This window comes from Jaculus jaculus, chromosome 2 (assembly GCF_020740685.1).
Source record: "Jaculus jaculus isolate mJacJac1 chromosome 2, mJacJac1.mat.Y.cur, whole genome shotgun sequence".
NCBI lineage: Eukaryota > Metazoa > Chordata > Mammalia > Rodentia > Dipodidae > Jaculus > Jaculus jaculus.
The window spans coordinates 213,694,840-213,721,329 of record NC_059103.1 but is presented as its reverse complement, the minus strand read 5'-3'; the positions used below and the strand labels follow the sequence as shown (position 1 = coordinate 213,721,329).

General features: G+C 48.9%; 1 protein-coding gene across 10 annotated transcripts in view; it reads left to right on the top strand.

Annotated features, from left to right (window-relative positions):
- Mroh1 (maestro heat like repeat family member 1) overlaps positions 1 to 26,490 on the top strand; it is an 80,883-nt gene that overhangs the window by 3,294 nt on the left and 51,099 nt on the right. For 8 of the 10 annotated variants that reach the window (XM_045143250.1, XM_045143253.1, XM_045143252.1 and 5 more), the window contains exons 2-14: positions 3,769 to 3,868; positions 4,953 to 5,032; positions 5,656 to 5,801; positions 9,480 to 9,611; positions 10,071 to 10,233; positions 10,448 to 10,546; positions 12,796 to 12,947; positions 13,370 to 13,510; positions 13,830 to 13,922; positions 19,962 to 20,040; positions 21,109 to 21,222; positions 23,340 to 23,413; positions 25,554 to 25,676. In XM_045143250.1, the coding sequence (XP_044999185.1) occupies positions 5,011 to 5,032; positions 5,656 to 5,801; positions 9,480 to 9,611; positions 10,071 to 10,233; positions 10,448 to 10,546; positions 12,796 to 12,947; positions 13,370 to 13,510; positions 13,830 to 13,922; positions 19,962 to 20,040; positions 21,109 to 21,222; positions 23,340 to 23,413; positions 25,554 to 25,676 (1,338 nt within the window). In that variant the 5' untranslated portion in view covers positions 3,769 to 3,868; positions 4,953 to 5,010. Of the gene's footprint in view, positions 1 to 3,768; positions 3,869 to 4,952; positions 5,033 to 5,655; positions 5,802 to 9,479; positions 9,612 to 10,070; positions 10,234 to 10,447; positions 10,547 to 12,795; positions 12,948 to 13,369; positions 13,511 to 13,829; positions 13,923 to 19,961; positions 20,041 to 21,108; positions 21,223 to 23,339; positions 23,414 to 25,553; positions 25,677 to 26,490 lie in introns of those variants that run through there. The other 2 variants (XM_045143248.1, XM_045143247.1) reach the window with 2 other exon arrangements.

Genomic DNA, 26,490 nt, shown 5'->3' with positions numbered 1-26,490 from the left:
TCCTTCCTTTTTTTGTTTTTGTTTTTCGAGGTTTTGCTCTAGCTCAGGCTGATCTGGGATTCACTATGTAGTCTCAGGGTGGCCTTGAAGTCTCAGCAATCCTATCTCTGCCTCCCAAGTGCTGGTACTAAATGCATGTGCCACCACACCTGGCTTTGTTTTTCTTCCTAATGTTCATGTACATAAATGTCTGGGCGCTAGTGAGACAGGCAACTGTGGATTATGTGGGATTAAAGGTGTGCGCCACCACACCTGGCAGATTATGTAGAAAAGGGCTTGACTCTTCAGTCCCCTGTTGGCTACTCCCCAGACTATGCCATTGGTACCAGCACCCAAGACAGTCCTTGTCCTCATCACAACAGGGCTTGCTGTTGCCTGGCTTTACTCCCAGTCAGAGCCCGTGACTAGAGGTGTTGGTCATCAGCACTTGCTGAGGACTGTGCAGAAAGCACTTGCAAGGGTGTCCTGCCCTTGACTGTCGCAGTCAGCTCTGGAAAGACAACAGGGCGTCTTTGCTTGTCCTAATGGGTGGTCAGCACAGACCCTTTCTGCTCTGTTGGACATGTCTCTTTTCAGAATGCTTGTGTGTCTTTTGTCAGTTTTCTTATTTGTGTATTCCTTTGCACATCAATATTATGCAAATTAGTCTATTTTCTCTGTGTGTGTGACACACACAGTTTTGAGAGAGGGTCTCTAGCCTAAGCTGACCTGGAACTCTGTGGCCCTAGGGTGGCTTCTAACTCCGCATGGTCCTCCTACCTCTGCCTCTTGAGTGCTGGGATGAAAGGGGTGTGCCACCGCCCCCAGCTTTTTTATTTTTAATTTGTTGAGGTAGATACTGTAGCCCAGGCTGACCTGGAATTCACTCTATAGTTTCAGGGTGGCCTTGAGCTCACAGCAATCCTCCTACCTCTGCTTCCTGAGAGCTGGAATTAAAGGCATGCACCACCATGCCCAGCTTTTGTTTTGAGATTTAAAAATTCTATTTATTGGGCTGGAGAGATGGCTTAGCGGTTAAATGCTTGCCTGTGAAGCCTAAGGACCCCGGTTCGAGGCTCGGTTCCCCAGGTCCCACGTGAGCCAGATGCACAAGGGGGCGCATGCATCTGGAGTTCGTTTGCAGAGGCTGGAAGCCCTGGCGCGCCCATTCTCTCTCTCTCCCTCTATCTGTCCTTCTCTCTGTGTCTGTCACTCTCAAATAAATAAATAAATAAATAAATAAATAATTTAAAAGTATTTAAAAAAAATTCTATTTATTGGGCTGGAGAGATGACTTAGTGATTAGGACTTTCCTGTGAAGCCTAAGGACTGAGGTTCTATTCCTCAGTGCCCACACGAGCTAGATACACAAGGTGGCACACGCTGCTAAGGTCCTGGTGCACCCATTCTCTCTCTCTGCCTCTTTCTTTCTCTAGTGAATAAATTTTAAAAAATTATTAATGGAAAAAAAAAGCCAGGTAAATTGGTGCATGCCTTTAATCCCAGCACTCGGGAGGCAGAGGTAGGAAGATCACTGTGAGTTTGAGGCCACCCTGAGACTGCATAGTAAATTTCAGGTCATCCTGGGCTAGAGTAAGACCCTGCCTCAGAGAAAAATTATTTGTTTATTTGCAAGCAGAGAGAGAGAGAGACAGACAGACACAGACAGACAGAGACAATGGCTGTGCCAGGGCATAGTGCTGTTGTAAATGCACGTCAGCTGCATGTGCCACTTTGTGCATCTGAATGTAATGATTCATTTCCTTTGGTTATATTCTCCATAGTAGCATTAGTAAGTCATAAAAGTAGTTCTATTTTTATCTTAGTTTAGTTTTTAAAATTATTTGTGTGTGTGTGTACATGCATGTGCACACACACCAGGGTCTCTTGCCACTGCAAAGGGACACTCATCCAACTTTAAGTGGGTGCCTGGAGAATTGAACCTGGGCTTTTCAAGCAAGAGTCTTTAACTACTGAGGCAGTTATTATTTATTTATTTATTGAGGTAGGTCTTACTCTAGCCTAAGAGACTGGCCTTTTTTCTTTTTCTTTTTTTTTTGGTTTTTCAAGGTAGGGTCTCACTCTAGCCCAGGCTGACCTGGGATTCACTATGGAGTCTCAGGGTGGCCTCGAACTCACGGCAATCCTCCTACCTCTGCCTCCCGAGTGCTGGGATTAAAGGCGTGTGCCACCACGCCCGGCTCCTTTTTTTTTTTTTTATGTGAGAGAAAGAGTGATGAGAGAGAGAGAGAGAATTGGTGTGCCAGGGCTGCCAGCCACTGAAATTGACCTCCGGCATGTGCACCCCCTTGTGCACATGTGCAACCTTGCATACTTGCATCACTGTGCATCTGGCTTATGTGGGACCTGGAGAGTCAAACATGAGTCCTTAGGCTTTGCAAGCAAGTGTCTTAACTGCTAAGTCATCACCCCAGCCTTGTTTTCATTCTTGAGTTTGTGGCTAAGTTACTCAGACAGTTTGAGCCATTCAGCATTTCACTTGGCTAGGTGAGACCAGAGTAACATTTTGTCTAAGAATTAACTTTATTTCATTTCTGGGACAAAACCCTTCTGAGTATTCTTCCTTGTGCCAGTGAATGATAATGCTGTCCACGCTGGTCTCTGGAGCAGGCACCACTCCTGCTTTTTGTAAAGTTGGATGATGTCTCTACTCATCCTTTTGGGAGGCAGGCTGTTTCCAGCTTCAGGCACTGAACTAGGTTTTCTAGTGTCTGCATTCTTGAGAACTACAGTTTTATGCTTTCTCCAGGTTTTTGGTTCTAGTCAGATGAGTAAGTTGGCTCCCATCTGTCTTCCCTCCCTCCCTCCCTCCCTTCCTTCCTTCTCTCTCTCTCTCTCCCTTCTTCCCCTCCCTCCCTCCTTTCTTTTCCCTCCCCTCCCCTTTCCCATGAGAGGGAGAGAGGAAGGGAATTGGCTTGCCAGGGCCTCCAGTGACTACAGTCGAACTCCAGATGCATGTGCCACTTTGCACCCATGTGAGACATTGTGCTTGCATCGCCTTGTGAGTCTGGCTTATGTGGGATCTGGAGAGTCAAACATGGATCCTTAGGCTTCGCAGGGAAGTCCCTTAACCACTAATTCATCTCTCCAGCCCCCCCTTTTAAAATTTTTATTTATTAGACAGAGTGAGAAAAAGGCACACAGAATGAGAATAAGAATGGGCACACCAAGGTCTCCTGTCATTGCAAACGAACTCCAGAAGCATGTGCCACTTTGCATCTGGCTTTACTGGGGTACTGGGGAATTGAGACTGGGCTGTCGGGCTTTGCATGCAAACATCTTTAACTGCTGAGCCATCTCTCCAGACCAGCTTCTGTCATTCTTTTTTTTTTTTCCCAGCTTCTGTCATTCTTATCTGGGCTGGGAGTGTACAGCCAGCCCCTGTTGCTCACTGGTTTTCATTTGTTCTTGTTTGAGTTCATGAGGGTGAGGGCTACTGCTGATGGGTTAGACTTGTTTTACACTGAGGCCTGGGGGTGGGTTTGCTTCTACATTCTTGGGTGCTATTGGGGGGGGGGCATGTGGACATGAACCAGGAAAAGCATTTGTCCCTGGCTCCTTCACCATGTAGACTTAGCCTGGGTGTGGGAACTTGGAAGTTAAAGGGTTATGCCAGCTCTGCCTGTATCTTTAAGTGTTGGGTGGCCTTCTGGAATCGCTCCTGCACTTCTCATATCCTGTCTTACAGCTGGGATGTCTTATCTTTTTCTTGCTGGGTCACAAATGGAACCTGTGTATTTTATATTTTGTTTTCTTTGTTCCTTTTAGATGCTTTCCAAGAGTAAGGGGTAGCACTGTGCTGATGCCGCCATTGTCAAATTGGAACACTCTGCCTGCCTCTGTCCTTCCCTGTGTCTGGGAGCTTCTGGTCTGTGAATTTTATCTCATTTCATGTGCTCTCACAGTTTGTTCTCTTAAAGCATGTGTCTCAGCTGGGTGTGGTGGCACACACCCAACTGTCACCTGCATGTGCCAGTCAGCTCCAAAGTCACTGGGATGAACTTCCAGACCAGATGTAGTTTATAGGAGGAATGGAATTTATTGAAGTTTACAGATCTAGGGGAAGTTCCATAATGCTGGAAAAAGTTGGTCCCTTTAACAGGTCCATACACTGAGAGAGGAAGAGAAAAGCAGCCACCATCATAAGCAAGCACACTCCAGGAACTCCAGATGCAGCTCCAGAGCTTTGCATAGTTTGGGCTGGAAATTCCACATCTACCCCCAAACACCTTAGGACTGGACCTAGGATCCAGCCACAGTGACAGCAAGTTACAAGCTTAAATAAAACAACTGACTCTGTTGGGGAACATCTGTTCACACTACCACAGTGCAGTTTCTCACTGTCTCCTCCCCAGGTCCCCCACCTGCCAGGTGTCCTGCTGGTGAAGGCCTTGTACAGTGTCCTTCATCTTTTCCTGCAGTAGGTGGGAAGGAGTGAAGGAAGGAGGTGATCTAGGGAATTAGGGCATGGGGGATTACCAAGACAGAGGGCTCAGGTGTCCAAGTGAAGATGTTTGCTCTGCCAAGAGTAGGGGAGTAGACTCTTTCAGGTCCTTAGAGAAAGTGACCCAGAGGTTGAGCATGAGACCATGTGGTGAAAAGGAAGCAGACCTTGGGTATTTGAGAGACTTGGCTCTTTTGCAGCTGTCTGTCGAGGCACAGGATGTGTAAGAGCTGTGGTCTTACTATCACCTCAGGGTGAAGTGTAAATGTTTTAGGTAGAGGAGGTCTGTGAACTCACCATCATGTGCCACCCTGGACACACCATGGGCCAGTGCTTTTCTGGTGGGGGCTGCCAACTCAGAGCTTCTGGGGACCATAGGGCTTTCTGCCCGCCCCAAGTGGATCAGTCACCTGCAGCAGAGATATTCCCCAGGACAAATACATTTAAATTGTGTTTTGTGCTATGTAATAGTTGTTCCTAATAAAATCCTGTGTTTCTGTTATTCCAGATTGGGAGAGGAAGCTGTTCATGTTCACACTGGGCAGGTGGAAGCTGAGGCCACAGAAATGACCTGGTCCTATGTGAAGAGTGAGTGCTGGAGACATGGAGTGGGTGGGGCACCATCATCTCTCAGGGCAGCTGGTGTTGACCTGGGACTCTTGCACCCAATAGCCTGGGTGGAGTCTGGCATTGTTTTGTCCTGGGCCCAGAACCTCAGGGAACCTTCGCAAGTGGCTGACGTGGGGCAGAGGAGGTCTGTCTGGGGTGAGATTATGGCCTTGTAGAAACCCAGTCCTTGTAGTCATGGCTGAAACAGTCTTGGAAGTACTTCTGAGAAGGCAACTGAGACCTCTGACTTAGGATTTTGACAGGCTAAGTTGTATGTTCCAGGCCCATAGCTTTTCAGCAACCTGAGCCCTGTGTTCCCCAGCCCAGCAGCCTGCATCTCAGTGCTACTGACTGTGCAGCAGCAAAATGATGGTGGGGTGAAAGTGGAAGAAGGGGTTCTCAGGAGAGTCAGTAGCTGCAGCTCAGCATGGTTATTGTGCAGGGGGCCACCCTCTTGGCCCTGAGGCACCAGGCTAGTGGTAGTGCTGAGACATTGCAGCTCCTGTGCTGAGGTTGTGATCCCAGAGGCTAACAAGTTTCAGTCACAGAAGTGGCAGCTGTGGTGTGCTCTGGCCTGAGTACACTGGGCTTTGTCACCACAGAGCTGTCCTTCACCCTGCTGGATGCCATCACTGACAAGGACCCTATGGTGCAGGAACAGGTCTGCAGCTCTCTGTGCTCCCTTGGAGAGGCACAGCCACAGGAGACACTCCACGCCTGTGAGGAGTACTTACGGCATCATGACAAGGTACTGCTCTCTTTAGTCACAGTGATGTGAAACCACTGAAGAAGAATACCCTTTTGTGAAGGAATGCTACATAAGTAGCAATTCATTATCTAAGTTAAAATTTAAGCTGGGTGTGGTGGCACATGCCTTTCTTTAACCCCAGTACTCGGGAGGCAGAGGTAGGAGGATTGCCATGAGTTCAAGGCCACCCTGAGACTACATAGTGAATTCCAAGTCAGCCTGGGCTAGAGTGAACCCCTACCTCGGAAAAAACAAACACACACAGGGCTGCCTTTTGAGGCTTATGTGGTTGTGTTTTTGTGTGTATATGTGGTATGAGTATGTGTATGCAGATGTGTGCATCCATGTACACACATGTGGCAGTAAGAGGAAGATTTTTTTTTTTAATTTTTATTTATTTATTTGAGAGCGACAGACACAGAGAGAAAGACAGATAGAGGGAGAGAGAGAGAATGGGCGCGCCAGGGCCTCCAGCCTCTGCAAATGAACTCCAGACGCGTGCGCCCCCTTGTGCATCTGGCTAACGTGGGACCTGGGGAACCGAGCCTTGAACCGGGGTCCTTAGGCTTCACAGGCAAGCGCTTAACCACTAAGCTATCTCTCCAGCCCAAGAGGAAGATTTTTAAAAAATTTATTCATTTATTTATTTTGTTTTTTTAAGGAAGGGTCTCACTCTAGCCCAGGCTGACCTGGAATTCACTATGTAGTCTCAGGGTGGCCTTGAACTCATGGCAATCCTCCTACCTCTGCCTCCCAAGTGTTGGAATTAAAGGTGTGCACAACCATGCCCGTTGTTTTGTTTTTTTGAGGTAGGGTCTCACTGTAGCTCAGGCTCACCTGGAATTCACTGTGGAATCTCAGGGTGGCCTTGAACTCTCAGCAATCTTCCTACCTCTGCCTCCCAAGCGCTGGTATTAAAGGCATGTGCCACCACACCTGGTTTAAGAAGGAAGATTTTTTTTTTTTTTTTTTTGAGGTAGGGTCTCACTCTAGCCCAGGCTAACCTGGAATTCACTGTGGAGTCTCAGGGTGGCCTTGAACTCATGGTGATCCTCCTACCTCTGCCTCCCGAGTGCTGGGATTAAAGGCGTGAGCCACCACGCCCAGCTAAGAAGGAAGATTTTGATTGACCCCTTTAGCCCTTTTTCACTTTTACCTTCCTAAGACAGTTTCTCACAGAACCTGGAGCTCCCCAGTGGTTTTATTATTTTTATTTATTTATTTATTTTTGGTATACTGTTTTACCAGGGAGACCCAGGGATTCTCCTGTCTCTATCCTCATCACTTGAGTCACATACATGCGTGCCCATGCCAGCTTTTTTTTTTCTTTTTTCTGTTTTTTGTTTTTTGAGGTAGGGTCTCACTATAACCCATGCTGACTTGGAATTCACTATGTAGTCTCAGGGTGGCCTTGAACTCATGGCGATCCTCCTACCTCTGCCTCCTGGGTGCTGGGATTAAAGGCGTGCACTACTATGCCTGGCTTTTTTTTTTTTTGGTGAGGTAGCGTTTCATGCTAGCTCAGGCTGACCTGAAATTGACTATGTGGTCTCAGGGTGACCTTGAACTCATGGGGATACACCTACCTCTGCCTCCTGAGTGCTGGGATTAAAGGCATGGGCCACCATGCCCGGCCAGCTTTTATTTTTTTCCCTAGTTTTTCGAGGTAGGGTCTGGTTCTAGCTCAGGCTAACCTTCAGTTCACTATTGAGTCTCAGGCTGGCCTCAAACTCACCAAAATAAATAAATGAATAAATAAAAGTCCTCCTACCACTGCCTTCTGAGTACTGGGATTAAAGGTGTGATCCGCTATCATGCCTAGCTTTTTGTTTGTTTGTTTTGTTTTACAAGGTAGGGTCTCACTCTAGCCCAGCCCGACCTGGAATTTACTGTGTATTCTCAGGGTGGCTTCCAACTCATGGCAATCCTCCTACCTCTGCCTCTCCATGGCTGGGATTAAAGGCATGCACCACCATGCTTGGCTTTTGCTGGTAGACCCTACCAAGAGCGGTTTGTGGGGGGAAAAAAAAGGTGTATTTTGGCTTACAGACTGGAGGGGAAACTCCATGATGGCAGGGAAAATGATGGCATGAACAGAGGGTGGACATCACCTCCTGGCTAAAATAGGGTGGACTATAGCAACAGGAGAGTGTGCCAAACACTGGCAAGAGGACACTGGCTATAACACCCATAAGCCCGCCCAACAATATACTGCCTCCAGGAGGCGTTAATTCCCAAATCTCCATCAGCTAGAAACCTGGCATTCAGAACACCTAAGTTTATGGAGAGGGGGGACCTAAATCAAATCACCACACCCAGCTTTTTTTTTTTTTAAGTGTGGTGCTAGGGTTTGACCTCAGATCGTCATGCTTGCACAGCAAGCACTCTTACCTGTTGAGCCATCGTCCCAGCACCACCACCACTTGATGGCAGGAGAGGTATGAACCTGGCAGGCCGAGGTAACAGGCGTGTGCCTGTCTCCTTAAGCTGCCAAGAATCACCATTGCAGGGTAGCCCTGTCTCATCACTGGGTCACCTGCATCCAAGAATGGAAAATCTCAGGCTGAGGAAACAAATCCCAGGGCAGAGGCTCTTCCCTGGAGGCTAGCAGGTTCCCCCTCTCAGGAGCTGTTTGTGATCTCAACTGGCTGCTCCCAGGAATAAAGTTCTTACCCACTGTGGGCCCAGGAATAAAGGGTGGCTGTATACAACTCACACAGCAGCCATCAAGCATGTCTGTCTGCTCCTGGACCAAGGGACTTTGACCTCATGTGTGGCATTCTTCACTGAACTGTTGTACTCCAGGTGATATGACCGTCTGCAGACAATGTACCTGCCCCTCCCCTGCCTGCCTTGGTGGGCATGGGATTGATGGTAGCATTAGTGAAGAGGTGACTACAGTGCCTGTGGGTCACTGGCCTGCCTGAGCCTGCCTCTCCTGGTACCCATGTTCCCCAGTGCAGGCCACTCTGACTGGCATACCACTGTGGAGGGACTCACACCATGGACAGCTGGGAGCCTTCACTGGCAGCTCTTCTAGCTATAGCCTTTCAGAGCAGATGGCTAGCCAGCTGCATCCTTGGTGTCCTCAGTGGAGTTCAGAATGACTTGAGAGCTGTTAGAGTGGAGGGCAAAGGCTGGATATGGAAGGCAGGACTCTGTGGAAGGTTATCCAGGAGACTGGGTCAGCAGGACTTTGAGCAGGAGGGGGGGAGAGGGAGGGAGGAAGAGGGAGACGAAGGGAGAGAGAGAGAGAGAGAGATCACAGCGGAAGAAGTCGCATAGGGCAGTACTGGGACTCAAACATGTTTGTAGTCCTGGGAGGTACTGTGGGAAGCAAGCCCCACCTGGCTGCAGAGAACAGTGACATAAGGAAGGCTTCTCATTCTCAGGTTTAGGTGACCAGGTGGGAGGAGGAGGGGTTCCTTAGCTTCTGTCCAGGAGACCCTGCTGACCACACTTGGAGGACAGAAGGCCACTAGCTCATCCGCTTGTGGCTTCCTCACACAGAAGGACATGCAGACAAATAAATAGAGTCTGCACTCTCAGAGAGGCCAGTGTTCCTCTGTTTGAGAGTGTGACCTTGCATGTGTACCCTATAGAGGCAGTAAAATTCATAGAATGCCTAGCTGGCTCATCATACCTGTTGGGACCTTGCCTGGTGACTTCTCTCCTCAGTTGGCACATCCATACCGCACAATGATTCTGAGGGCCATGGAGATGATCCTGAGCAGTCATATCCACGAACTGGACAAGGACACAGCCAGCATAGTCATCCTCCTGGCTTGCAGTGAGATGACCAGGACCAAGGTACAGGCCTCTGATCATGTAGCTTGCGGAGGACAGCTCCTTTTCCTCGGCCTCCACACTGAAGGGGCTGGAATAGGGCTGGGGTGGCCCTGGCTAGTAGAGGCCCTTGGTCCTGCCCACCCTCAGGAGTGGGGCAGAAGCGAGAGCAGTGCCCTCTCTCAAGGTGCCAGTGCTGAGTGCTTGTGCTTGTGTTGGGGCATCAAATGGGGTGTTGCATGCTAGTAGCCCTGTCCTTCTCCAGGCTTCACCTGCTACACTCTGGCTTCTACCAGACACGGGCTCCAGGATCCCCAGGGAAGGGATTGGGATGTGCTGTGGAGTCTCTGGCCTACCTATGTTCACTGGGGACCCTGGAACAGGGAAGCTTTTCCTTGGCTGGTCACTGCTGAGAACAGAGTGTCTTGCTCTTGCCTCTTGAGAGGTCCAGGAAGGTCTACCTGGGGACTTTTTGGGGTTCAGGAGCTGAGCTGTGAGTGGCAGCAGGCTGCAAGCAGTGTCCTGGTGGCTGTGGGGAAGCACTTTGTCAACCAGGTGATGGAGGAGGTGCTCATCAGGTTCCAGCCTGGGATCTTGCCGCACTGCTCTGTGCTGCAGACGCTCGCCAGCCTCTCCGTGTCTAATGGTAGGTGCTACCTAGGCCCCGACCCCTGGGTGTCCTTGAGTGGTTATGATTACCTCTGAGGATCACCTGGGGTCCTGGTATCACCCTCTGTTAACTTTTCAGGCTGGCAGGTGAGAGGCCATGTGGAAGAGCACCTCTCTGGGTTCCTCTAGGCTTGAGGTGGGCAGAAGGCAGGTTGGGCCTGCAGCCCCTGTGACAGCCTTTCTCTTTTCAGCCTTTGGCATGGTCCCCTTCCTGCCTTCCATCCTGAGTACCATGATACCCATGCTGAGTATGGCCAAGCAGGACACGCTGAGGGTGGTGTTCTGCTGTGGTAAGACACTGGAAATTGCCCACTTCTTTCACTTTCTGTCTTGGGGCACCCCTGCAGGACGGGGCAGTGCACTGTGGCTGTGCACAGAGGTGTCTGTTATGGTATGTGCAGGCCGTCTACTAGGTACAGAAAGTCACACCTTGTTGATTGAGCTACTGCTGAGGGCAGGCAGCATGTAATTCCTACCACCCACCCAAGGTAGGCTGTCACTATATAGTCTCAGGGTCCCTCTTAAGCTCACAGGGATTCTCCTACCTCTTCCCCTAAGTGCTGTGTTTAAAGGTGTGGACTCCACCTTTGTTGTAATTCCTACTTCTAAGTTAACTTAGATAGGAAAACTAGCAGCAATAGTAAGCAGAATCTGACCTTGGGATACTGACCGCTCAGGTCAGAGAAAATGGCAAGAGAGAGGATCCATGACTAACATTGCCAGGAAGAGAACAGGTGAAAATTTGTGAAACAAGGGCATGTTAGCCATGAAACAGTTACATTCAGAGAGTAAAATTGAGCTTTCTAGAAATGTGGTAATAGAAATGGAAAATACTACAGAATTGGAAGTTGAAATTTCTGGGAAATACAAATGAATGCAAAGTCGTGGTAGGAGATAAAAAGAAGAAAAGATTAGTGAGTGAGACCACAGAGCCAGCAGTCCAGTAATAGACACACAGGAAGGAGAACAGAGGAAGTGCAAAATGGTACTAGATACCTCATCTGAAGATACACCCAACATGAGGCTTTGAGACTTAGAGGGGAAAGGGAGGAGATGGGAAAGGTGTCAGAGATGTGCACCAGCCATCTCCTTCTATAAGACAAGCATGCTCATGTCAGAAAGTATAGCAGATTGCGCTGGAGAGATGGCTTAGCCATTAAGGCACATGCCTGCGAAGCCTAAGGACCCAGGTTCGATTTTCCAGGTCTCACATAAACCAGATGCAACAAGGTGGTACATGTGTTTGGAGTTTGTTTGCAGTGGCTAGAGGCCCTGGCCTGCCCATTCTTTCTCTTCCTCTGTCTCAAAAAAAAAAAAAAAAGTATCACATTGTACCAAAATGTGGATTCATGAAGTAGCCACTGGGAAAGTTTGAGCAGCTGGAGCCCACTTCCTGGGCTCAGAGCCAGCACCAGGGACCTGATTCCTGGAACCCTGAACCCATAAGGTCAGAAGAAGGTATCTGTGGCTGAAGCTAAGCCTATTGTGAGTGTTACCACATGTAGGTCTGGGCAGGCTCATGGGCTCATGGGACATGGGGTCCATGGAAGAGAGGGTACACACCAGCAAGAGACTGGGTTGTAAGCAGGGAGAAGACTGGGAGGCCTGGAAGTATGTAAGGATAGGGGATCCTTATAGGTTAGTTTCAGTACCTAAGGATTACACATCAAGGTGCTGTATACCCCACCCTGCCTGTGCACTATCAATTAGGTGTATATGTGAGTCAAGGTGGCTTTTGTAGGAAATTACTCTCTTTGTATTGATTGGTTTCAGAACATAGAAACCAAAGACGGTCCTGCTTCAATGGCTCCTCTTGGTGCCTCTGAAGTCTCTCTTGGTCCAGGACCAGGCACATGTCTTGTACTCCAGTGTACAGCCATGGTTCCTGGGCCTGTGGCTTTCCTGGACTCTCACCTGACTATCCATAGCCATTCAAAGCCTCTGTTGCATCAGCTATCGGTCCCAGGCCACAGCCCAGTTGACAGCCCTGCAATTGCCCACCTGGGTCTGGCAGCTCTGACAGTGTAGCCTGAGCCTGGGGGACGGTGCTCAGTGTTGCCTCCTTTTGTCTCCAGGGCACTCACAGGCAGGGTTATTTTAGGGAGGTTGGATCAGGTTGTTCGTGGGTTGGCTTCAGAGGGCCTCAGAGGGAGGATATATCCCTCACCTTGCCTGTACCTGCCGGTGCTGTGGGTCCTGGGTATTCAGCTTTGGCCCACTCTCCATTCTGTGTCACACACAGCTCATGCACAGCTGTCTTCTCCCTACCTCTTTGGTTCTCAGGGTCGCTGTCCTGTCAGGCTTAGGGTAACTTTCTTTTATGTGACCTTACTCTGACAATTACACCTGTAGCTACCCTCCTTCTGCAGAAGGCTGTATCTGAGCTTTCAGAGAGGACGTGGGTTTGGGGAGAACTGTGTTTACCCTGTTATCATCCTGGGGTCCCTGCTTGGCCAGGGTGCTGGTGTGGGCACTGTGTAGGCTGTTTTGGGGTTTTGTTGGGCCCATGCCTTCAGCTGCTCATGTGGGGCTATCACAGCCCTGCAGCACTTCAGCGAGAGTACTCTGGAGTACCTGGCCAACCTGGACCAAGCTCCAGACCCAACGGTCAGGAAGGACACTTTTGCTGCTGACATCGTTGGTGCCTACGACATTCTTTTCCACCACTGGCTGCAGAGCCGAGATGCCAAGGTACAGTCCTCCTACCTCTGCTGTCACTCTGTCAGGATCTTCCTGAGAAGGGAAGAGTCCTTTGCCCAGGGCCCTGCTCTCAGGGAGGTGATGAAAGGCCTTGTCTGAGAGTTCCCACAGGTGACTACAGCCAACCCACTCTAGAGCTTATCCTGTTACTGAGGGTGTGTGATCTCTAGGTTAATCACTGTGGTTTCCCTGTGCCTCCCACTCCCTCTGCCTGAGGCTCCATGCTGATGGGACACTTGGTTCCTCGAGACCTGGCTACTGCCATGCTCTCACTGTGGTCAACCCACAGCTGCACTCTGACCTCCAGACACCAGGCTTGCTTCCAAGTCCTGCTAAGACCTCCCAGTTCCCTGACGTTTCCTCTATGACCGGCTCGGCCTTGAGCAGACAGGAGGCCTGCCCTGTCTCTTCAGCTCCGCCTTGCAGTGGTGTCAGCTCTGGGGCCCATGAGTCACCTGTTGCCCAGTGAGAAGTTGGAGGAACAGCTTCCCAAGCTCCTCCCTGGAGTCCTTGGCCTCTACAAGAAGCATGCAGAGACCTTCCAAATATCCAAGGTACAGGCAGGAAGAATACAACACTAAGCCCCTTAGATAAGACTGTATAGAGCAGCCCTGACAGGATTGGGGGTGTGTGAAGGGAGTGCTCCCCCCCCACACCAGTGAGGAGGCTGGGAACTTGCTTTTCTCCTGCTGTAGGGATCTCTGATCTAGGAATCACCTCGCTTAACTCCCCCAAATTCTGGAGGTAAAGGTGTAGCGCCCTAATCTAACCCTCCTCAAATACACCCTCTCCTGGGTCTGGGTCTGCTCTGGGGTCCCACTTTCCTGTAAGGGGACAGGAAGTGATCTGCAACCATCTCCCTACCTGGAGCAGAGCCTGGGCCAGATCCTGGAGGCAGCAGTGAGTGTGAGCAGTCGCACGCTGGACGTTCAGCTTGATGTCCTCCTGGTGGCGCTTCATTCCCAGGTAGGCTGGGGGAGGGGTGTTTGGGGTGGCAGCACGCTGGGGAGTGGACTCCTCAGTGAGGTTGCTGATGTGGGTGCAGGGAGCATGGGGTGGGGTGGGTGGTTCAGTCACATGGTCATGGAATGAGCATGTCCTAAGTTCTAGAAATGGAAAGATGGGCTATAACAGATATTTAAAAAATAGTGACAGTATTATGAACAGTCATGTTACAATAAAAACTGTATGAGGGCTGTAGAGATGGCTCAGTAGGTAAATTCCTTGCTGTGCAAGCACGAAGACCTGAGTTTGGATCACCAGTACACACACAAAATGTTTGGTGTGGTGACATAAGCCTGTGATCCCAGCACTAGGGAGGCAGAAACAGGAAATACCTGGAATTCACTGGCTGGCTAGTCTAGCTGAATTTGAGCTGTAGGTTCAGTGAGAAACTCTGTCTGAAACAGTAAGATGGAGAGCAACTGAGGAAGACACCCAGCGTCACTGTCTAACCTCCACACACCTTCACCTGTACACATACAAATAGATGCATACACACTATACACAAAAACTATATGACATGAACACATTCCTACAAAATGTCAAAATTGTTAGGAAGAGAAATCAAGAACTTGAATAAGCCAATAAATAAATGGAGAGGAGCTGGAGAGGTGGCTTATCAGTTAAAGCACTTGCCTGCAAAGCCAAAGGACCTCGGTTCAATTCCCCAGTACCCATGTAAGCCAGATGCACAAGGTGGCACATGCATCTGGAGTTTGTTTGCAGCGGCTGGAGGCCCTGGTGCACCCATTCTCTCCCTCTCTCTCTGCCTCTTTCTCTCTTGCAAATAAATAAATATATATATATTTTTTAAAATGAAGAGGCTGTAGTGATGGGTCAGCAGTTAGATGCTTGCTTATAAAGTCTGCTGGCCTGGGTTTATTTCCCCAAACCCCACCCATACCAAGCTGCACACACATTTGTTTGTAGCAGCAAGAGGCTTTGGTGTGCCTACACAAACACACACACACAATTTATTTATTTGAGGTAGGGTCTCACTCTAGCCCAGGCTGGCCTCGAACTCAGGAGTTACCCTCTAGGGCTCTGTGTGTCCCCAGGATGTGGTAGCTGGCTTGCACAGTGATTATGACGAGACGTAGAAATAGCTGAGATCCCAGGAACCTCAAGCTGAGTTGGGGCTAGCTAGCCCTCCATCTCCTCCCCCTTGTCCCAGTTCTCTAGAAGCTGCCATTGTCCCAGTGAGGTGTGGTCTGGCTGTTGGCCACCTCCTGAGACTCATATGACGGGCTTTCCTCTGTGTGCGGCCTTCATCCAGACATCACTCCTGGAGCTCACGTTGGGTTACTGGGGAGATAGCTTCAGCATGAGACACCGTGGAGTCTCAGGTGTTTTTAGGTTTTGTTTTGCCATGGTACGGATGGAACCCTTGGCCTGCCAGTGCTAATCAAGTCCTTTGCAATACTCCCAGATCAATTATTTTTTTATTCTTAATTTTTGTATTTTTGGGGGGGGTTTCGAGGTAGGGCCTCACTCTGGCTCAGGCTGACCTGGAATTCACTATGTAGTCTCAGGGTGGCCTCGAACTCTCACAGATCCTCCTACCTCTGCCTCCCGAGTGCTGGGATTAAAAGCGTGCACCACCACGCCCGGCTCTAATTTTTGTATTTTTGGGGTAGGATCTCACTGTAGCCCAGGCTAACCTGGAACTCACACTGTAGTGCCTCCTGAGTGCTGGGATTATGTGCCACCATGCCTGGCCTGCCTTCTTTTCCAAATGAATGGATTCTAGATTCCCAGTGAGGTTTTTTTTTAGACAATGGGGTCTAGCCTGTGACCTCTGTGTTCATACCAGGCAGTAGGAAGTGATCCTTTCTTTATTCTTTTGGGTGTTTTCTGTGGCTGAATAAAAGGAGGCCAGGTCTGTTCCCTTGAGGCTTCAAGCCAGCTGTGTGTTCATGTGGTGCTGTCTCTCCACTCCCCCTTCCTCAACTGCAAGGAGCTAGAGCTGGACTCTGAATTACTGATGACAGGTACATGTGTCTTACAGCCAGAACATGGGCATCGCTCTCCTGGGTAACAAAGGAATAGGGAGAGATTGGCTGCAACACTGAGCCCACTGCTCTGCCCAGGGTCTTGCAAGGACAGATGTCCTTCTGTTACCATTTAGCTGGCGGGGATCTTTTTGTTCTACCCAGGTAGAAATTGTGAGTGGGCAAGGAGAAGCTCTTCAAGTTCTGGTCTTTGATAGTTTTTAAATTTTCTTTCCTCCCTCCTACTCTTCCTTCCTTCTTCCCAACCCTCCCTCCCAGATTTTTTTGGGGGTATGATTTGATTTTTTAAGGTAAGGTCTCAGTCTAGCTCAGGCTGACCTGGAATTCACTATGTAGTCTCAGGGTGGCCTTGAACTCATGGTGATCCTCCCAAATGCTGAGATTAAAGGCGTGCACCACTGTGCCTGGCTCCCCTTCCAGATTTTTGTCATAGAGTTGCCCTATATCGCTCAGCCTGGCCTTGAACTTGCAGTGGTCCTCCTTGACGCTGTCTCAGTGTTGGGATTAGAGGTGTGTGCCATCGTACCTGGCTCTTTGACAGTGTTCACAGCCTGCAGTGGCTGCACAGCAGGCACACAGAAACGGCGATACGCGGCACGCTCTGGTGTTACCGCTCTGGTGCTGGCCTCAAGGAGCTCTGTAAGTGCTCAAGTTCTCGGGTAGGCCTAGGAGGTCATGGTTCAGCAGCCAGCAGCCGTGTTACATCTCCTAGGCTGGGGGTCTGAGACCTTTTGCCAACAAAGGCTTGCTAGCCCCCCGTTCCTGTCCTGGCCACCCTCTCCAGCTGTTCAACAGCCTCTCCTTTCAGCTGTCAGGCAGCTAGCTGTCGTGCCACTTTTGCAGCTCGGCCTGCCGATGGCTCACTTACCGCTGCTGTTGCTGCTGCATTACTGGTTCATCATGCTGTCTGTACTGCTGCTTTCATTAACAGCTAGGTCCATGTTTAAGAGAATATTTATTTATTTATTAATTAAGTTTATTTATGTTTTATTTTTCATCTCAGCCTACTGGGCTTACCAGAGTATGGACCTGGAAGTTCAGGAAAGGTGAAAAACCAAAAATAAAACAAAAAGAAACCTTGAGATTTTTTTTTAATCCATAAGCATAGTTTATTTCAGCAATGAAAATGAAAATAAAGACAAATTACAGCTATTTGCAAATAATGTAGTCTGGTACAGTGGCTCACACCTGTAAATCCAGCACTCAAGAAGCTAAGGCATCAGGATTGCTGTGACTTTGGGGTCAGCCTGAGTTATATTATGCACTCCAAGCCAGCCTAGTCTACATAGCAAGACCCTGTCTCAGTAGGCACGTGTGGCACTGTGCACCTGTAATCCCAGCCATCGGGAGGCAGAAACAAGAGGATCCCTGGGGCTTACTGGCTGGCTACTCTAGGCAAAATGGTGAGCTTCAGGTTCAGTGAGAAACTCAAAAAATAAGATGGAGGGGGCTGGAGAGATGGCTGAGTGGTTAAAGGCACTTGCTAGGCTGGAGAGATGGCTTAATATTTAAGGCGCTTGCCTGTGAGGCCTAAGGACCCAGGTTTGATTCCCCAATACCCACATAAGCCAGACACAGTTGGTGGTGCATGTGTCTGGAGTTTGTTTGCAGTGGCTAGAGGACCTGGTGTGCCTCTCTCGAATAAATAAATACTTTATTTAAAGGTGCCTGTTTGCAAAGCCTGATGGCCCAGGTTCAATTCCCCAGTACCCATATACAAATCAGATGCACAAAGTGCTGCAGACACCTGGAGATAGTGGCAGAAGGCCCTTGTGTGCCCATATTCATATTCTCTCTCTCTCTCTCTCTCAAATAAGTAAAAATATTGATAAAAAAAATAAGATGAAGGGGGCTGGAAAGATGGCTTAGTGGTTAAGGCATTTGCCTGCAAAGCCAAAGGATCCTGGTTCAATTCTCCAGGACCCACATTAGCCAGATGCACAAGGGGGTGCATGCATCTGGAATTCGTTTGCAGTGGCTGGAGGCCCTCGTGTGCCCATTTTCTCCCCGCCCTTTCTCTCTCTCAAATAAATTTAAAAAAATAAAAATAAATAAGATGGAGAGAGTTGTGGTGGCACACACCTGTAGGGAATTGCTGAAGAAGAAGAGGCAGGAGGATTAGGAAATCAAGGACAACCTGGGCTCACATTTTGAAGAAAAAATAAAATAAAATGGAGAACTATTGAGGAAGATACCTGATTGTCAACTTCTGGCACACACACACACATCTGCAAGCCAAAACGACCCTGTCAAAAAATAAACTGGGTTGGGACTATGGAGATGCCTTAGCAGTTAAGGCATTTGTCTACAAAGCCAAAGGATCCTAGTTCAACTCTCCAGGACCCACATTAGCCAGATGCACAAGGGAGCACATGAATCTGGAATTCATTTGCAGTGGCTGGAGGCCCTGGTGCGCCCATTACCCTCCTGTGCCTTCTTCTCTCAAATAAATAAATAAATAAAATATATTTTAAAAAATTAAAAAAAAATAAGGTTGGGCAAAAAAAACAAAAAACAAAACAAATACCAAAAACCAAAAATAAAATGACATAAATAAAATAAAGAGACTTTCAGGTATAGTGCTAAGGTGCCATCAGGCTGACTTGAAACCTTAAGATTTTAAAAATATTTTTATTTACTTATTTGAGAGAGAGAGAAAATGTGCACTAGGACCTTTGCTCCTTGCCAGTGAACTCCAGATGCATGCACCTCTTTGAGCATCTGACTTTACATGCCTTTAACTGCTGAGCTGTCTTCCTTGCCCCAAGAGAATCATTCACTGGGTTTCATGTTGGGATGTGGGGCAGACCATTTGGGTGTCTCCCAGCTGATTCATCAGAGTCCAGCAGCCAGATCATCCTACATTGATAGCCAGTGGAGAGCCGTGGGCACAATCCCACCATGACCCTTTAGTACTGGTCATAGCAGTTCCTGTGGTGGGCCACCAGGGGCCATGTTTCCTCTGTGGTCCAGGTGGAAATGGTTGCAGTATCATCTAGAGTTTATTATAGAACATCCAGTGCAAACTGACAGGAGAAGTTGGGGCCACAGCTTTGGGAGCTACAATAGCATCTGTAGTTGTGTGGTTTCTTCTAGGTATTGGGAGTGCTCACAAAGGCTGGTGCTGGCAAGGGTAGCAGGCTGGCTGTCACACTGGCAGTCCTTTTGATCAGGCAGTGAGGGCAGCAAAGAACAGTCTAACAGCTTGCTGCTAGTTAGGCAGCCTCATCCTTTCAACATCTTTTGCTTATTTGTAGGAAAAGGAACACAGAAAGAGCTTACAGCAGGAACTTAAAAGAACTTAAAATTAGCACCAACAATGAATTTAGTAGGGCTTTAATGCTCAGCATTGTCAAGTGTTAGGACACACCTGTAATCCTAGCAGCTAGTGAAACCAAGGTAGGAGGATTGTGAGTTCAAGGCCAGCCTGGGCTACATAATGAGACCCTGTCTCAAAAGACCAGAAGCATGGGCTGGAGAGATGACTTAGTGGTTAAGGCACATGGCTGCAAAGCCAAAAGACCCAGGTTTGATTCTCCAGGACCCACATAAACCAGATGCAGAAGGTAGTGCCTATATCTGGAGTTCATTTTCAGTGGCTAGAGGCCCTGGCATGCCAATTCTCTCTCTCTCTCTCTCTCTCTCTGCTTTTTTCTCTCAAATAAATAAATAAATAATAAGATACTAAAAATAACCCAACAAGCCTTTAATCCCAGCGCATGCCTTTAATCCCAGCACTCGGAAGGCAGAGGTAGGATTGCTATGAGTTTGAGGCCACCTTGAGACTACATAGTGAATTCCAGGTCAGCCTCAAAATATGAAAATAATAATAATAATAAATAAATAAAAGCAAAAACAGTAACAACCCTCCCCCCAAAAAACACCCTAAAATAACAACAAAACAAGCACCTGTCCAGGAGAGGCAGATTCTCCGTCCTGTCTCTCCATGAGGAGGAACACTTACCCTAGTCTGTCCTGTTTCCTTGAGCAGATTTGTGTGCCTGTGGAGTCCTCAAGCCCCTTGGTGATGAGCAGCCAGAAGGAGGTGCTACGCTGCTTCACAGTGCTGGGTGAGTGGCGCTGGCCTGATGTCTGGGCCAGTTGTCCTCTTCCATGTAGAGGATAATGGTGGCCATGTGACCAGGGGTGAGGAGAGTCTAGGCCACAGACAGAGTCTGGGTCCCAGCTGCAGCCCCAAATTCCTCATCTCTATGGGGATGCATAGTTTGGCCCTGCCCTTGTCCTTCTGGAGTCTTCTGCTTCATAATCCAGATACTCCATTCTTGCCCTTCATCCATAGCCTGCTTCTTTGCACTTCTTGTTCTGGACCCTGGTCAGCATGTGGCTGCATGGCAGTGGTTGTTGGTCTGGCCATACCTGACTCCAGCCAGAGGTGCCATCATCTGTCAGTATTCCTCTGGAACCTGGTGGTCTTGGACAGCAGAGGCCTGTTCTGCCACCTCTGTCCCTGGTGCCCGCATCTGTTTTAAGTCTGCTTGTCAGCCTGAGGCTGAGGCAGAGGCTTATGACCTGCCAGCTGCTTGGGGTCAATAGCATCAGACTCCTACCTGAAGGCTAGAGAGAGGGAAGGTTGGGGACTGGCCCAGCTGGTCCAGGGTGTGGTGGGTGAAAGGATAGCAAGTCTGATAGATACTTAGGTCAGCCTTCACTGTCAGTGACATTGGTCCACAAACTTGAATGAACCCACCATGGTCACTGTCCAGGTGGCTTCCATTGGAAACCTGCACAAGATTGCGGGGGGGGGGTCCTAAATGCTCAGAAGTTACTCCTCAGCTGCAGACCAGTCTAGAGGCAGGGGAGTACCAGAGGGATCCCCATGAGTTTGAGAAGCTGGAACGCTCACGGGAGCCCTTGAGGCCCCAAGTGTGAGTCTTCGATGCTCTTGGTGATGCTGATCCTATAAGCAAGGTTGCCTGTGCTCCAGCCCTTCCCCTGAGAGGGCCTTGTAAGGAGGCCTCAGAGCGAGGCTAACTGGCCAGGAAGCCCCAGCTTCCTATACTCCTACAGTGAGTCTTTGCCCTTCTCCTTGGTGCTGGCATGCTGTGGACAGCCTGAAACTGGGGAGCTTGAGGTGCAGGTTGGAATAAGCAGTGCCTGACATGTGTGTTGCTCTGCAGCCTGCTGTTCACCTGACCGCCTGCTGGCCTTCTTGCTGCCCAAGCTGGACACCAGCAATGAGAGGCTCCGTGTGGGCACCCTGCAGATCCTGAGGCACATCATAAATTCAGCCGGTGAGAGAGCCCTCTACTCATGCAGGCTGGCCGTCCGCATGGGTTGGTGCCATGCAGGATGTTGTCTTTTAGCAGAAAACATGCTGTTTTGAATTGTTCTTCATCGTATTATTAGTTTGGAGATCGAGCTCAGGGCCTCTTACATGCTGGGCAAATGATCTGTGGCTGTGAACACCTCAGCACTAAGTTCCCCCCGCCCCCGCCCCCTGCCTGAAGTAGGGTCTTGCTGTAGCCCAGGGTGGCCTGGCATTCATCACGTAGGTCCAGGCTGGCCTTGAACTCACCATGATCCCACGCCTAGATTACTCCTGTTTTAAAGGCTAGTTTAATTGACCAACAATAAGCTTGACAAAGGTAATCACATTTTACATGTTGGTTTGTGTTTTTGGTGAATCTCATTCCTGTCCTCTTACAGGGGTTAGAAAACAGTGACAGTGGGCCACATTGGGTAGCTTAATTGGGAAGCCAGGTGTAGTAAAACAACCACAACAGAAAAAGATAAGTAATTGAGAAAGGTAGAACTCCTTGCCTGGGGCTCATCTGAGTAGTGGCCCAAGGCACTGAAAGGAATTCCTTTATTTTTATTATTATTATTATTTTGGTTTTTTTTTGAGGTAGGGTCTCACTCTATCCCAGAGTGACCTGGAATTCACTGTATAGTCCCATGTTGGCCTCAGACTCATAGTGATCCTCCTACTTCTGCCTCCCCAGTGCTGTTTTTTTTTTTTTTTCCACTTTGGTTTTTTGAGGTAGGGTCTCACTGTGGTCCAGGCTGACCTGGAATTAACCATGTAGTCTCAGGGTGGCCTTGAACTTATGATCCTATCCCACCTCTGCCTCCCAAGTGCTGGGATTAAAGGTATGTGCCACCACGCCCAGCTCCAGTGCTGGTTTTAAATGTGTGCACCACCACACCCGGCTCAGGAATTCCTTTTGTTTGTGGCGTATATATGAGTGCATGTGTGTATGCACCCCATATGTGTGTGGACAGTGGACATTCATGTCTGCGTGCATGTGATGGACAGAAGCCAATGTTTGGTATCTTGTTCTATTACTTGCCACTTTATTGTTTTTTTAAAAATATTTTATTTATTTAAAAGAGCATGTGAGAGAGACAGAGAGCACCACCCTGTGCATCTGGCTTATATGGGCTCTGGAGAATTGAACCTGGGTCCTTAGGCTTCGTAGGGCAAGTGCTTTAACTGCTGAGCCATCTCTCCAGCCCTCGCCACTTTATTCTTCTGACGGTCTCTTACCACCAAGCCTGGAGCTCACTGATCCCACTAAATAACTAACCAGCAAGCTTCAGAAATTCTCGTCTCTGCTTCTCCAGCACTGGGAATATAGGCATGTACCACACATGCCCAGTATTTATGTGGGTGCTGGGAATCTGAATTCAGGACCTCATGCTTGCATGGCAAATACTTTGCCAACTGAGCATCTCCCTAACCCTGTACATGGAACATGGAATTGTTGGTGCTGGTGTTTTTTTTTTTTTTTCCTCATTCCAAAGTTCAACATTGGAATGTAACTAACTAGGTTCATGTTTCCCTAGATAATTCTTTTTTAAAAAATAAATTTTAAAAATATTTATTAGAGAAAGAGAGAATGGGAGCCTTACAGATTCCTGCTGCAGCAAATGAACTCCAGACTCACGCACCACTTTGTGCATCTAGTTTTATATGGTTACTGGGGAATCTAACCCAGACCATCAGGCTTTGTAAACAATCAACTTTAACCACTGAGCAATCTCTCCAGCCCCTTAGTTAATTATTTTTTTCTGTTTGTTTTTTTTCAAAGTAGGGTCTCACTCCAGCCCAGGCTGACCTGGAATTCACTATATAGTCTCAGGGTGGCCTTGAACTCATGGTGATCCTTCTACCTCTGCTTCCCGAGTGCTGGGATTAAAGGTGTGTGCCACCACACCCGGCCCTCTTAGGTTTTTAATTGGGTAAAACAATGTTATTTCAGGGGAAAATTGTCTCCTTCAGAGCAGTGGGCTTATGCCTTGACCCCTCCCACACGAGGACCAGATCACCTGAGGCCTGGACTCCAGGTGGAGGTGCGCAGGATGACTGGTCTTGGTAAGCAGGAACTGAGGGTCGTGTTTCTTGCAGCTGCTCACATGGAAGCGAAGAAACCCTTTATCCTGTCTTCCATGAGGCTTCCTCTCCTGGACACCAACACCAAGGTAACACCGCACCTGCCCGCTTTGTGCTCTTGACATAGTTAACCAGGCATGATGTTGCTGGATAGTCCCCAAGACCACCTCATCGCTGGCACCTGTCATAGACCTAGGGGGGACTAGTACTACCCTGAGGTTCAGTCGTTCACTAGAAGGATTCAGAGAACACAGACCTGTTGCATTCACTATTAGTTTATTACAAGGAAAAGATGTCAGTTAAAATCAGCCAGGTGTTGTAGTGCATACCTATAATCCCAGCACTTGGGAGGCTAAGGTAGGAGGATCATGAGTTCAAGGCCATCGTGAGCTACATAATCAGACCTCGCCTCAAAAACAAAACAGTATATATATAACTTCAACTGGGGAACAGCCTGTGGAACAAAGTCCAGGAGAGCCCAAATCCACAGCTTCCCATCCTATTGCCTTTTTGGGAGGAAGGATAAGGTAGTGTTGCGTCCCAAGCGGCAATGTGTGACCACACGCTGGAGCACTGCAAATCAGAGTCACTCCTCGGCTTTGGTTTCTTTTTTTTTTTTTGAGGTAGGGTCTCACTCTAGCCCAGGCTGACCTGGAATTCACTATGTAGTCTCAGGGTGGCCTCGAACTCACGGCAATCCTCCTACCTCTGCCTCCTAAGTGCTGGGATTAAAGGCATGCACCACCACCTCTGGCAGCTTTGGTTTCTTGAGCCTTCACTGCAGCCCTGTCCTGTGAACCTGCTTGGCTGCCCAGCTTCCAGCCCCACTGGAGCATAACCATGCCACAAGGCCTGAAGGCCCCACCTGAATCATGCCCTTTGATTGTGGTGGGGAGGCCCAGGCCAGTGGACGTTCTTACCAGGTAGTGCATCCCAGAGGCTTCTGATGACCTCCCAGAAACCTAGGAAGGAGGTCACAGTCTTCTTTGGGTCTTCCTTCCCAGTCCCTGATAGCCGAATACTGTTGTATTGGGCAAGACCTGTTGCTTGGAGGCAGCAGAGACTTGGACCACTGTGTGTGCTGCAGCAGCCTTGTGTTGGCATCAGTCTCTCCTTGTGTCTGACCATACTTCTTCATAAGCTCTGACTTGGACCCCAAGCACAGTCCACAGACCTTTATATACAGAGTCACTTTTTCCTGATACACCTCTGGCAGGAACCTGAAGCTCCTCACAGAGGACAAAACAGTGTGATATTTGCAATACCAAATGAGCATATGCACTCTCAGCCTGGCTAGCTAGCTGACAACACAGACACACCCTGTTCCCATAGACCACCACACCAGATGGGTTGTGTCTTCAGAGATGACATTGGTTAGGAGGTGGATGGGTTTCCTTGGGGCACCTGTATTTGACCTGACACCCCAGGAAGAAGAGGCATGCTCAGGAGGGGGCAGAAGACCTCTGGGTGGAGGGGCTTAATGCAAAGAATGTGGCTGGGGCAGAAGCCAGTGTCCATAGGGCAAGTGGAGTGCTGGAGGAGATGCTGACTCTGGATAGGGGTCACTGATTTGGCCCATATTAGGCTGGCCATGCCTTTGTGTCACTTGGAGTTGCCATTGGGTGGGCCTGGACATGTAGACTCAGAGCCTCCAGGAGTTCCTGGGTGATAGCGATAGGTCTGGGGCTCATTGCTGTCAGGAGGGAGGCAAGGTGAAACAAGCAGGACAGTGACAGACTCCAGAAAGTGTGGGTGGCACACAAGAGAAGCCACCTCGGAAGGAAACCAGTCCCATAGCCTGACGCCACTTAAGCACTGGGCAGAGCAGATGGGCATATTTGGCACGAAGACTCCCTGATTGTAGCGCTGAGAAGAGGTGGTGGCTGGCACTGTACAGGAGGCTGGAGGGGTAGGTGCTTTTGAAGAGTTGCTCTCATAGGCTTGAAGATGGAGTTTGGTGGACGTGAGACTGGTGACTTCTGAGGGGTTGGGAGGAGGGAAAGAAGGTTTGGAGACAGCAGGAAGAGGCCTTACCTTGCACTACTGCACATATTCACAAGATAGCTAGAAAGCTACTGGCTGAACCAGGGCCTGCAGGAGCGGGTGCAGAGTGCTGTAAACACAGGGACAAGTGTATGCAGCACACAGGTGTCGGTCAGGAAAGGAGTGATGTTCTTGTCTTCTCACCATACTCTGGCCTCTTCCTGACATTCTTTTGGTTCTGAGCAGGTGAAACGGGCTGTGGTACAGGTTATCAGTGCCATGGCCCACCATGGCTACCTGGAGCAACCTGGAGGCGAGGTGATGGTCGAGTACATCGTGCAGCAGTGCGCACTGCCGCCTGAGCAGGAGGTAAGGGCCGCCACTGGAGCAGTCTTCCCGGGCCGCCTCAGACCCTCATGCTTGCACAGGAAGAACTCTTAGCTGCTGAGCCATCTCTCTAGCCTTGTCTGTAGACAAGTCTCCCTCAACCCAGAGTTGCCATCAGTTAGCACGCGCCTGTAATTTTTCTCAGCTTCTTGCAGAATGGGAGTTACAGACATGTGTAGTTCTGCCAGTTCTTTATGATGGGTCTTGGGGTTGAACGTGGCAGTCTGCAGCCTGAAGAGACTCATGCTTAAGCAGCAGGTGTTCTTAATTTCTAATTAATTTCTCCCCAGCACCATGTGCCTCCTTTAAACCCCAGCATCTTCACAGTACTTTCACAGTTATTAGACATGAACTGAAGTGGGCTGAAGCCTCTCTTTGTCTTCATTTTGTGATTTGAAGATCTCTCTTAATAGTAAACATAAATAGAATAGACTCTTATGGTAGGAACTACACTTTATACATTTTTTTTCTGGGTATGGAACCCAGAGACTTACATACTGAGCAAGCATACAGAAACTACCACTGAGATTCTCCCAGCCCTGGAACTGTACTTTTTTTCTCTAGTCAGGGTCTCATCCCAGCTGACCTGGAACTCACTCTGTCCCAAGGCTGCTCTCAAACTCACAGTGATGCTTCTACCTCAGCCTCTTGAGTACTACACTAAAGGCATGAACCACCTTGCCTAGCTCTGGAACTGTACTTTTAGTTCCTATTGACAAAGAAGGTTATGTTATGTTGTAAATGCTAAAATTAAGTTTTAACATTTAAAGATGTATTTATTTATTTATATTTATTT